This window comes from Corythoichthys intestinalis, chromosome 1, assembly GCF_030265065.1.
Source record: "Corythoichthys intestinalis isolate RoL2023-P3 chromosome 1, ASM3026506v1, whole genome shotgun sequence".
NCBI classification, from domain to species: Eukaryota; Metazoa; Chordata; class Actinopteri; order Syngnathiformes; family Syngnathidae; genus Corythoichthys; species Corythoichthys intestinalis.
In genome coordinates this window covers 82,729,105-82,742,442 of record NC_080395.1, presented here as the reverse complement: position 1 = coordinate 82,742,442, position 13,338 = coordinate 82,729,105, and the positions used below count along the sequence as shown (strand labels likewise).

The window sequence follows — 13,338 nt, the reverse complement described above, 5'->3', positions numbered from 1 at the left end:
CCTACTAGATGGGACTGGCTTCATTCAAAATGTAAATAAACCAACTCATAGTCACAAGCACACCCTGGACTTGATTTTAACCTACGGTACGGAGATTAGTGATCTTAGTGTCCATCCCCACAACCCCGTACTGTCTGATCATTTTCTAATTACCTTTCAGTTTGTGCTTCAAGATAATCCGCCACTAGTGACTAGAACTCAGATGAAAAGGACATTAGGTGATCGCTCTGTTTCAGAGTATAAACAGATAATTCAGCTTATATTTGCCTCCATGTCATCTAATTATGAAGGAATAATGTCCGGCCTTGCTGTTAATGACGAGTTTGTTGATCGTGTTATGTTTACACTTCGTACTACCCTCGATGTCGTCGCTCCCCCCAAATTAAAGTTTGTCAAGCCGAGACGAGCCTCTCCCTGGTATAATGCTGAAACACGCTCTCTTAAACAATCGACATGTAAATTAGAAAGACTTTGGCGCCATTCCAACACAGAGCACACCCTCTCTGCCTGGAAACACAGCTTAGTGACATATAAGCAGGCCTTGCGTACGGCTAAAACCAGATATTACTCATCCTTAATAGATGAAAACAAAAATAATCCTAGGTTTCTGTTCAGCACTGTAGCAAGGCTGACAAACAGTCACAGCTCAATAGAACCTTATATCCCAACCACCCTTAGCTGTGATGACTTCCTAAAATTTTTTAACAATAAAATCGCAACTATTAGAAATAAAATAAATGAATCACTCCCAGTTATTAGGTCTGATAAAGTGCAGACAAAGAATTCAGAATCTCCTATAAACCCCTCTAAAATATTAAATAACTTTACCACTGTAGACCAAATCGATGTAATTTCAATTATAATGTCCTCCAAACCATCAACGTGCCTCCTAGACCCAATCCCAACCTAACTTTTTAAAGAGACCCTGCCTCTAACTATTGACATTATCTTAAATATAATAAATACCTCATTAGTTACTGGCTACGTGCCGCAGTCCTTTAAATATGCAGTTATTAAACCGCTCTTGAAAAAACCTACTCTTGATCCTGCTATTTTGGCCAATTATAGACCTATTTCTAACTTACCATTTCTCTCCAAAGTCCTTGAAAGAGTGGTCAGCACCTACAGCACAATAGTTTATTTGAACATTTCCAGTCTGGCTTTCGAGCTCATCATAGAACTGAAACTGCATTAGTTAAAGTAACTAATGACTTGTTACTTGCCGCTGACGTTGGATTAGTCTCGATCCTGGTTCTGTTGGACCTGAGTGCAGCCTTTGACACAATCGACCATAATATCTTATTGCAGAGATTAGAATGTGACATAGGCATTAGAGGAGCAGCCCTCTGTTGGTTTAAATCATATTTATCTAATAGGTACCAGTTTGTCAATGTAAACCAGCAATCATCATCGTACTCTAGAGTTAGTTATGGTCTGCCGCAAGGATCGGTCCTCGGGCTCATCTTGTTTACGCTGTATATGCTTCCTCTAGGTAATATCATCAGAAAACATAGCATTAACTTTCATTGTTACGCTGACGACACACAACTGTATTTATCAATTAAACCTGAGCAGGTCAGGCAAGTGGATAAACTAAGCGCCTGCGTCCGAGATATAAATACCTGGATGAGCACTAACTATCTTCTACTTAACCCTGAAAAGACAGAAGTCCTTATAATAGGCCCGAAAAGTGTGAGAGACTCTTTAGCTGCCCAGATAGTCACTCTGGACAATGTAAGTGTAGCCTCCAGCACCACAGTTAAAAACCTAGGAGTTTTATTTGACCCTGACTTATCGTTTAAAGCACACATTAAATAAACCTGTAGAACGGCTTTCTTTCACCTGCGCAACATCGCCAAAATTAGAAATATTTTATCTAAAAGCGATGCAGAAAAATTAATTCACGCGTTCGTTACATCGAGATTGGATTACTGTAACTCCCTACTTGCAGCTTGTCCTAAAAGTTCTCTAAAAGGTCTTCAGCTAGTCCAAAACGCAGCAGCAAGACTTTTAACAGGAACCAATAGAAGAGAGCACATCACCCCTGTGCTCCAGGCACTTCACTGGCTTCCAGTCGAGTTTAGAATTAAATTTAAAATACTCCTTCTTACATTCATGACCATTAATGGGTTGGGGCCATCTTATCTCACCGATGCTCTGGTTCCATACCGCCCCAACAGAACACTCCGATCTCAGAATGCAGGTCTACTGGTAGTTCCCAGGGTTTATAAAAGTACTGTCGGAGCTAGAGCCTTTAGCCACCAAGCCCCTGTTTTATGGAATCAGCTTCCAGCTAGTATTAAAGAAGCCGAGACAGTCTGCACATTTAAGATTAGATTAAAAACGTTCCTATTCGACAAAGCTTATGGTTAGACTAGTTGAAGTCGGAGTAGACTCACAGTTTAGTCTAAGCTGCACTAGAAGCTATAATGCTGGGGGAAGTACAGCCGCTGAGTTCTATCTCCTTTTCTTACTCTACCTACCACTTGTCTTACTTTATTTCTATTTTCCAATGTTAATATCTAGTTGTCTAATCTCTTCATCACTAGTCACCCGGTGTCCCCTTTCCCCCCTTCCCTCTGGGGAGGGGCTATTTTTCAGCTGCAGCCTCCTGACTGTCCAGACCCCTGGCTGGATAGACGTCCTCGCTGCTACCCCCGTCTCATCTGGCTAGATGGACCTCTTCTTGCTCCTTTACTCCACTGCATTTTTACGGACTGTAACTTCGCTTGCTAATTCCCATTAGCAGTTCTGGGGTTCCTGTCTATCCGTCCTGGGAGTGGATCTCTCCTGACTGTGGTACTCCCCGAGGTTTCTCATTTTTCTCCCAATTGACTCTGGAGTTTTTGGAGTTTTTCCTTGCCGGCATGGAGGGTCTTAAGGATAGGGGATACCCAGGACTTTAACTGTATCTATTCATCTTTGTTGCTTCATTTCTAATTGTGTATCATATTGCCTCTGTAAAGCCCTTCGAGACATCTGTTGTGATTGAGGGCTATACAAATAAAATTGAATTGAAAATTGAATCAGATTTACATACACAAGTCTTAACAACAAGCATAATAAAGTGCGTGTGTAGCGTAATCCGTTTCCACCAATATTTATTATTTATTTTATTCCACGGACGGCTTGGATGTTTCCTCAGCTGCTGCAGTTATGAGTCTGACGATGATGAGTCACGTCAATGTGCGAATGCACGCAGCAAAGCAAAACGCCTGGACTCATTTATCGGTTCAATTGGCTGACATACTGACATGTGATCAGCAGATATAGGTTCAAATGTGCATGTTTTCTGGAACAGCAAAAAGAAAGGTTGAATTGTTGTGACGATAAAAGGGCAGTACAAGATAAAATAAATCAAATCTTTAAAGCAATGAAAGAGTTGAGGAGTCTTATTTATCATATATAGTTTTATTTGCTCTGATGGTTCAGAACATCTTAGCTGTCAATGTGCACTTTAGACTTATATTTGTTCATTTATGTTAGACTATTTATTCATTTCCTTATGATTTAAAAAAGTCAATGTTTGCGCGATCTTCAAAATATATTCCATTTCATTCTGCATAATATGTCATTTGTACTTATTTTTCTGAATGTATGTTACTTATATCTTTGTTATTAAAAAAAATACAGAAAGTAAACGTTTACATTAACTTCAATTTTAAGATACATCCTATGTTCTTAAGTAGTTAAAATTGAGATTTGGCATTTAGTATGTGAGGAAATTAGGAGATGGAGGTTGGGTTATTGCTGTTTTTGTTAACTTTTATTTTGCAAATCATTGAAAAAATATTTTGAATGAATTTTTGAATTTTGAATGAAAATCAGTTTTTGTATGTGTTATAGAAATAACTGTGCTAAAACAGTTTTCTTTGCATTTTAGTAGTTGAAGAGGTTTGACCCCTACCCACCAAAAATGAAATAAATAAATAAATAAAATTTCTGGCTCTGTGGCGATCTTCACATCGGAAAGTTCCGGCAAGAAGTTCTAGCCACTTTCACCCCTGTTAATTAGTGGTTGACTAAATATTTATTTGCCCCACTGTATGTTGCATTCCGAAAACCCTTAATTTTGTTTTTTTCTATTATTATATAGTGTAAGTATAAGTAGAAATAACCTGTCACCCTCCGTTACATATTTTCCGTATCAAATGAAGAAAAGCTGATTTTACTTGCCCACGCCGCAGGAGTTCCGAAGACACTCGGCCAATTCAACAGCATGGCGAATCATTGTTTGCTAGCAGCTGTTAAGTCACGGGCTATTGTACGTATTTATGCAGCAGAAAATTTGTCAACTCGTTTTTCTTCCGCGATTCAGACATTGAATCAAATGCAAAGTTTTCTTTTTCCCGGAAGATGGTTTTGAGGACAATTTATGGGCTGATGACGGTGGAACTCTTCCCAATATTGCTATACTACACATTTATCAGCTGGAGGAGAATCTCCAGCAGATGACGCAATCACTGACGGCGAAGTTGAAGAAATCAACATCAAATTTCCTCTCATATTCTAAAAACTCTTAACCTCCTCCCGAAAACCCTTATAATTTGATTCCTGCATGTTGGGGAGGGAAACCTGGAAAACAGGCAGGATTGAGGAAAAATGCATTGCAAAAGCTTTGGTCTCAAGAGCTAACGGTAATTTTCAAGACGTACCATTCTATATTTAGTATAGTCATACAGTGCCTTGCAAAAGTATTCGGCCCCCTTGAACCTTGCAACCTTTCGCCAAATTTCAGGCTTCAACCATAAAGATATAAAATTTTAATTTTTTGTCAAGAATCAACAACAAGTGGGACACAATCGTGAAGTGGAACAAAATTTATTGGATAATTTAAACTTTTTTAACAAATAAAAAACTGAAAAGTGGGGCGTGCAATATTATTCGGCCCCCTTGCGTTAATACTTTGTAGCGCCACCTTTTGCTCCAATTACAGCTGCAAGTCGCTTGGGGTATGTTTCTATCAGTTTTGCACATCGAGAGACTGACATTCTTGCCCATTCTTCCTTGCAAAACAGCTCGAGCTCAGTGAGGTTGGATGGAGAGTGTTTGTGAACAGCAGTCTTCAGCTCTTCCCACAGATTCTCGATTGGATTCAGGTCTGGACTTTGACTTGGCCATTCTAACACCTGGATACGTTTATTTTTGAACCATTCCATTGTAGATTTGGCTTTATGTTTTGGATCATTGTCCTGTTGGAAGATAAATCTCCGTCCCAGTCTCAGGTCTTGTGCAGATACCAACAGGTTTTCTTCCAGAATGTTCCTGTATTTGGCTGCATCCATCTTCCCGTCAATTTTAACCATCTTCCCTGTCCCTGCTGAAGAAAAGCAGGCCCAAACCATGATGCTGCCACCACCATGTTTGACAGTGGGGATGGTGTGTTCAGGGTGATGAGCTGTGTTGCTTTTACGCCAAACATATCGTTTTGCATTGTGGCCAAAAAGTTCAATTTTGGTTTCATCTGACCAGAGCACCTTCTTCCACATGTTTGGTGTGTCTCCCAGGTGGCTTGTGGCAAACTTTAAACGAGACTTTTTATGGATATCTTTGAGGAATGGCTTTCTTCTTGCCACTCTTCCATAAAGGCCAGATTTGTGCAGTGTACGACTGATTGTTGACCTATGGACAGACTCTCCCACCTCAGCTGTAGATCTCTGCAGTTCATCCAGAGTGATCATGGGCCTCTTGGCTGCATCTCTGATCAGTTTTCTCCTTGTTTGAGAAGAAAGTTTGGAAGGACGGCCGGGTCTTGGTAGATTTGTAGTGGTCTGATGCTCCTTCCATTTCAATATGATGGCTTGCACAGTGCTCCTTGAGATGTTTAAAGCTTGGGAAATCTTTTTGTAACCAAATCCGGCTTTAAACTTCTCCACAACAGTATCTCGGACCTGCCTGGTGTGTTCCTTGGTTTTCATAATGCTCTCTGCACTTTAAACAGAACCCTGAGACTATCACAGAGCAGGTGCATTTATACGGAGACTTGATTACACACAGGTGGATTCTATTTATCATCATCGGTCATTTAGGACAACATTGGATCATTCAGAGATCCTCACTGAACTTCTGGAGTGAGTTTGCTGCACTGAAAGTAAAGGGGCCGAATAATATTGCACGCCCCACTTTTCAGTTTTTTATTTGTTAAAAAAGTTTAAATTATCCAATAAATGTTGTTCCACTTCACGATTGTGTCCCACTTGTTGTTGATTCTTGACAAAAAAATTAAATTTCATATCTTTATGTTTGAAGCCTGAAATGTGGCGAAAGGTTGCAAGATTCAAGGGGGCCGAATACTTTTGCAAGGCACTGTTTATAAGCATTTCAATACAGTACAGTGATTCCTCGTTTTTCGCGGTTAATGGGGACCGCCCCCCTCCCAAAAAAAAAAAAAAAAATCAGCGAATTAGAAGCGCCGCTTGTTTAAAACATTTTTTTTCGGGGGGGGGGGGGGGTTAATTTCTTTATTCTGATTTAGCAGCATTGGAAAGAGATCCATATAAGACATGTTTTTCTCCTTTTTTCACCAAAGTATAATAGGTGACTTCCAGCACCCCTGATTCTATTCTATTCTATTCTATTCTATTCTATTCTATTCTATTCTATTCTATTCTATTCTATTCTATTCTATTGTTTTCTCAGAGAATTTCTTATGACAGAGCAAAATGAATGCAAACCATGAATCCAATGTGCTCTACAAAGTCGGATGGAAGGGGAGATCTTGCATAAAACCGAAAGGCCAAACGTTTTTTCTATGTTAATATGGACAAATTTCATATGATATTCAAAGATATACAGAAACAAAACATCCACAATATACATTGATTCTTTTTTTACAAAGCATATTCATATTTGTAAAACACACCTAAACATAAATGATATTTACACAACAGAAACATCGATATTGACAAAATATACAGCAACATTCACATTGGATCATGAGAACAACCAATTTTTATGACTGTTGCGAGTTTTAGAAAAAAATCTTCAAACATGGAAGTGTCTCAAATGTGGCACGTTTGACATGTGGCCTTGTCTTCGTGACTTTAACAGCGACAACTTTTTCAATATGGGTTAGGGAATAAATAAAAGCTCCATTCGTGAAAAAGTAGTGCCAAAATGCTTTGTGACAGCTTTTGAAACACTTCAATAAAATTAGGTGAACAGTTCAGTTTTAAATTCTAAACTTTAAAGTGATCCTCGATCTTTAAGACAACTAATTATTAAAAGATAAATGTTAGTATGAGTTATAATTAGGGTTGCTCCGATCATGTTTTTTTGCTCCCGATCCGATCCCGATCGTTTTAGTTTGAGTATCTGCCGATCCCGATATTTCCCGATCCGATTGCTTTTTTTTTGCTCCCGATTCAATTCCAATCATTCCCGATAATTTTTCCCGATCATATACATTTTGGCAATGCATTAAGAAAAAAATGAATAAAACTCGGACGAATATATACATTCAACATACAGTACATAAGTACTGTATTTGTTTATTATGACAATAAATCCTCAAGATGGCATTTACATTATTAACATTCTTTCTGTGAGAGGGATCCACGGATAGAAAGACTTTGTATATTTTGACTAAATATTGCCATCTAGTGTATTTGTTGAGTTTTCAGTAAATGATACTGAAGGCCATGCCCAATGCATGATGGGAAGTGGAACCATGACAAGTGAAACCACGACTGTGCGTAGTGCTACCAATTCATATATCTTCTCTGCGATGGGATATAATCCAAGGTGTTAAGAAAAAGATCGATTGCTACCTTGCTTTCCCACATTGCTTCCCATGATCTTTCTAATAGTAGGGAGAGAGATTGCAAGGCTTTAGCCAATTAAAAAAAGGTTCCAAAGGCTGCCAAAATTCACTCTACTCATTTTACACTGCCTTTTAGCTCTCTATATTGGCAAAACGGCGCCATTACAGATGGAATGCGACAATGCGTGAGTGAGTCGTGCAGCACATGCGTTAAATATTTTAACATGATACATTTCTTTAAAAATTAATTACCGTCGTTATTGGGATAAATTTGATAACCCTACCGTAAGCCTGAACTAAAGAATCTGGATAAGTGTAACATATTATGTCTGTAACGTTAAATACAATTAGAAAACGATTTAATTAAAAAATATACAGTGGGGAGAACAAGTATTTTATACACTGCCAATGGGTTTTCCCATTGACAGTGTATCAAATACTTGGCCGATATTTTTTTTGCCGTTTCCAATACTTTGAAAATGACGTGATCAGACCCGATCAACCGGGACATCTCTAGTTATAATAATTTGATATGAAAACCCCTCTTAAAATTTTCTTTTTAATAAAGTTTGTAAAATTATTTTAAGTGATATGTTGCCATTCTTGTTACGTCGCAGTGCGTGACGTCACTGGGCTTCCAGCGTGTCACTCGTTAGGTACCCCAACATGTCGTCGGTTCTGCCGTTCCAATTTGAACCAGATCGTAAAAGTGAAGAGCAGGACAGCACTGTCAGTCGTTCACAAGACAAGCAGCAGAGGCAAAATGAGAGCAGGAAATACAGTTCCTGATAAGACAAGAGTTGGGCAAAACTGGTGACTCTGCAGGGTCCTCAAGGGTGCATGGGAGTTCGCCCAACCAGTCTACATGTGTTTTGTGGATCCGGAGAAGGCGTTCGACCATGTGCCTTGGGGAGTCCTGTGGGGGGTGCTCCGGGAGTACGGGGTACCGAGCCCCTTGGTTGTTCGGTCCTTGTACGACCGGTGTCAGAGTTTGGCGCGCTTTGCCGGCAGTAAGTGGAATTCGTTCCCAGTGAGGGTTGGACTCCGCCAAGGCTGCCCCTTGTTACGGATTCTGTTCATAACTTTTATGGACAGAATTTCTAGGCGCAGCCAAAGCGTTGAGGGGGTCCGATTTGGAGACCTCAGCTTTGGATCTCTGCTTTTTGCAAATGATGTGGTGCTGTTGGCTTCATCAAGCCGTGACCTCCAACTCTCACTGGAACGGTTTGCGGCCGAGTGTGAAGCGGTTTGGATGAAGATCAGCGCCTCCAAATCCGAGACCATGGTCCTCAGTCGGAAAAGGTTGGAGTGCCCTCTCCAGGTCGGGGATGAGATCCCGTCGAAAGTGGAGGAGTTCAAGTATCTTGGGGTCTTGTTCACGAGTGAGGGTAGGAGGGAGTGAGAGATCGACAGGCGGATGCAGCGTCCGCATTACTGCAGACGCTGCACCGGTCCGTAGTGGTGAAGAAGGAGCTAAGCCGAAAGGCAAAGCTCTCGATTTAACAGTCGATCTACGTTCCTACTCTCACCTATGGTCACGAGCTGTGGGTCGTGACAGAAAGAACAAGATCCCGGATACAAGCGGCCGAGATGATTTTCCTCCGCAGGGTGTCCGGGCTCTCCCTTAGAGATAGGGTGAGAAGCTAGGTCATCCGCGTTGAGAGGAGCCAGCTGAGGTGGCTCGGGCATCTGGTTCACATGCCTCCTGGACGCCTCCCCAGAGAGGTGTTCCAGGCATGTCCCACTGGCAGGAGGCACCGGAGACAGCCCAGGACACGCTGGAGAGACTCCGTCTCTCGGCTGGCCTGGGAACGCCTTAGGATCCTGCCCGAGGAGCTGTTTGAAGTGGCTGGGGAGAGGGAAGTCTGGGCTTCCCTGTTAGAGCTGCTGCCCGCGCGACCCGACCCCGGAGCAAGTGGAAGATGATGGATGAATGGATGGATACATGTATTTAAGGAAGAGGATCCCTTTAAAAGTCCTGACCTTTCATCTTCCTTGGTGGTTGGTGGCTGCGTAAACCAAGAAAGAAGAAATGTGCTTCCTTGGGGTGCCTGCTGCAGCTGTTTTTCCTTTAACATTTTTTTTTTATCTTTCTTTTCGAGAAATTATTGCTGCTGCAAGTGGTAAATATACAGAATATGAAAAAAAAACAAAAAACAACAACAATATGAATAAGTCTGCTTGGTAACATGATAACCGGGCACACATACCACTCAGCTAATTTTATATTTGCTTACAGCCTGCTTTTGGTATAACAGTGTATCTGTATGCCCATACTCAAACAAGGGAGACTACAGTTTTCTTTGAGCATATCATTTACTTTCTCCTACACACACTCAAATATATATTTGAGTGTGTGTTTATTTGGATTCTTAGTAGTTTTTGTTACGCATTCTCATTCTCCTGAAGTAGAAGTACTATTATTAAACATGTAAGCACATGACTAAATATTGAGCTATAATATATATTTTTATTTCGTTTTTTTCTACCGACTCTGGTTGAGTGCTGGTCGCCACGTTCCATTTATCAATTGAATTATGGCGGGCGGCTAGCCTAACTTGTTTAACAGGTGGGACTGTGTAGCAGGCTAATTTAGGGAATTGCACAGAGACAAACGCTACTTCGAGTTTATGGAGGTACACACATTCACTTGAGATCCGACTCATTATGTATTACCTTTGCATAGGAGCTGCTGGCTGTAGCGAACAGAGGGCGTGAATGGCAGCTATCAATTGTCGGTGTTGCATCTGCCTTCGTGTCCCGCGCTGCGCGTTCACAGGAGGGCGTGTGTTTACGCGTTTGAAAGATACAGAGGATGCTCTCACAGTGATTCTGGCTGCGGCGCTTGGGAGGGCACACGCATTACTAACAATAATGACCACAACTTAATAACCTTGATAAGGGCACTTGTTCGGTTAAGAGGGCAAGGACCAGTGTCTGAGCACCACCTGGCGTGGATGTCTGCACCCCACTGTGTGGAAATGTGTTCAGACTGCAGAGGTGTTGGATTTACTTCCAATGTTTATCCACATACGAATAAGCCCAGGTTGGTTTTGAATAAATTGTAACTGGACTGTTCACACTGCATTAAGAAAACCGATGTCTGTCATATATGGGCAAAGAAATCGAAATTAAAGGGTATGACAACACCTGGGGAAATGCTAATATTCCATCATTTATCCATCAACGCATGCCTTTTGAATTCATATCATGCCACTCCGTGTAATTACACACATCGCAACACCAAGAAAATGATAGAAATTAGGTCGATTGTCAAGCTAAAAGGACCGCCCCCGAGATGCCGGAAATCTAGCATATTGTGTAGGTGACGTCACTTTCGGGAAACAGCCGGCTCAGTGCTTAGTACTGAATGGCGGCGATGATGGCGGACAATTTTGTTTCTATTTGCAGCGACGAATCCGACGAAACGAACATTCTTCTAATGGTGACGAGGAGAGTTATGAACCTTTCTTTGGTGTTTTGGGTTATCAATTTGAGCCCATACGAAAGCCAATGCAGCCTAATGAAAGGATCATTGAGGGGAGCAATCACACTGATGAAACCCCGACAACAGTTCGTGTGGGAAACACCAAATGGTACGTTTTGCATTTCTTTTTGTGAAGCTGATACACCGTGACCGCAAAATAAAGTAATGTATAGAATAATTATCATTTAATATGCTATCATCGGTTTCGCTCTGCCAACCAACACAAATATGAATGGGATTAGAGCAGGGGTCCCCAACCTTTTTTGCACCACGGACCGGTGTAATTTGGGTCTTTTTTTCGCGGACCGGTGTCCCACTTTTATATTCAGTTGGACTCTCAATGTTATCCAATGGTGCTAAAAAACTATTTACATCACAAACATACATGTGCAACACGGAAATGGCGTAAATTAACGCTTAACGACACAGCAAAGTCGTTAAGTGAGAGGGCTACGTGCAGTTGTTGTGGCAAATGGAAGTTAATATTCCATTCTTTAAAGAAAGTTTGTAGTGTGTACTTAGGAATCGCTGCATTCGCGGTCCTTTTTAACGTTACGCGCATGCCAACTTTGTCAGAACACCGGCAATGTGTGGCAGAAAAATACAGCAAATATAAAATAGCATATGTTTTTAGCCCCGTCGTGTTAAGTGCAGGGAAAAAATACAACTCACCCGCTGAATCAGTGGGAGGGCTGAGTTTGTTTCGTTGAGACGAGATGGTCCCAAGATGGGAAAGTGAGAGAAGTTAGCATCACAAATACACGATGTTGGAAATTGTAGCAGTTTTCAGCTCACTCCTAGTGATGTCGGGATATTCCGAAATGATTTTAATCCAGAACTTCGGTAGAGTTGTTGTCTCAAATGTACGTGTAAGTCGCCGTGATTTGCGATCACTACAAGCTGATATTCCTGTTCCACAGACATGCTCGAATCACTCGATTTATTCACATACGGGTCACGAATTCACTCCTTCGCAGTTCGTGGGTCTTTAGTGATTGGGAAGTAGCATACATTTTGTTTTCTTTGAGGTTGTAGGCACATCTTCTGGCTTGTCAGGTTCCCGTTTCCCTGTAAAATTGCAAAATTAGCCCTCTTAGCACTGACGAACTTTACTCATTGTCTGCGTAGTCCAGCTCTTTTTCTCGCATTCGGGAACTCATGGGACTACATTGCGACAAATGGCTATTTGTAAACCACATAGCATGACAGGTTTGAACCATTTTAGCGATTTTTTGATAAAACACGAACGCAACTCTCTCGTCGATAAACAACGATGGCATCTGCCTCGACCTTTTGTTTCCTTGTTATGACGTCTCCGCCCCATTCAGCTGTTTCCGGAACACTTTCAGTAATGTTCGTCATTTTCGATCTATTTTCGATAATTGCTCATTAATGTGATTGATTTTTTTGTTAACTTTATCAATATTTGTTATCTTGGCACATAACGGTTCTATTGATGTCTCACACCCCCTTTGCGTTTTCATACCCTTTAACTTGCAATGTAAATATGGCCTTTGTTTCAGCGCATCGTAGACTGTAAAGTTTTACGCATGGGTTAAAATGGCCTTATACTTATATAGCGCTTTTCCACCTTCATGGTTTATCAGTGAATTAAGATGTTGAGTAGACTAATAAATAACTCCAAACCTCACCAAAAATGATTGCAATATAAGGACATTTAGCCTTTCCAATTTAGCACTTACAATTTCCATAACATGTTGTGCTTTGCTTCTTCCAAGAACGTTTCAGTGTATTCCTCCTACCCTGCCCCGATTTGGACATTTATGGAGAGTTCATGATGCAGATCACTCATGAGAACATTTACCTCTGGGACATTCACAATCCCCGAACCAAATTGGTCACCTGGCCGCTTTGCTCCTTGCGACGGTATGGACGTGATGCCACTCGCTTTACCTTCGAAACAGGAAGGTAAGACACCATGCATATAATCTGATTCAGTATTTTTCTGATCACAGATGTTTTTGATTGCAGTCTTAAGGATGGAGAGAGCATTTGTTAAAACAAGGGCGTAGGTTTGCATAGGGACGGTAGGGACCAAACACTACTTTTCAGGATGCTCAAATTGGCC

General features: G+C 41.1%; 1 protein-coding gene across 1 annotated transcript in view; it reads left to right on the top strand.

The window, feature by feature from the left end:
- Positions 1 to 13,338, top strand: part of LOC130922677 (docking protein 4-like) — an 86,219-nt gene that overhangs the window by 56,897 nt on the left and 15,984 nt on the right. Inside the window, exon 6 of the mRNA XM_057847592.1 lies at positions 12,989 to 13,178. Coding sequence (XP_057703575.1) covers positions 12,989 to 13,178 — 190 coding nt within the window. The remainder of the gene's footprint in view (positions 1 to 12,988; positions 13,179 to 13,338) is intronic.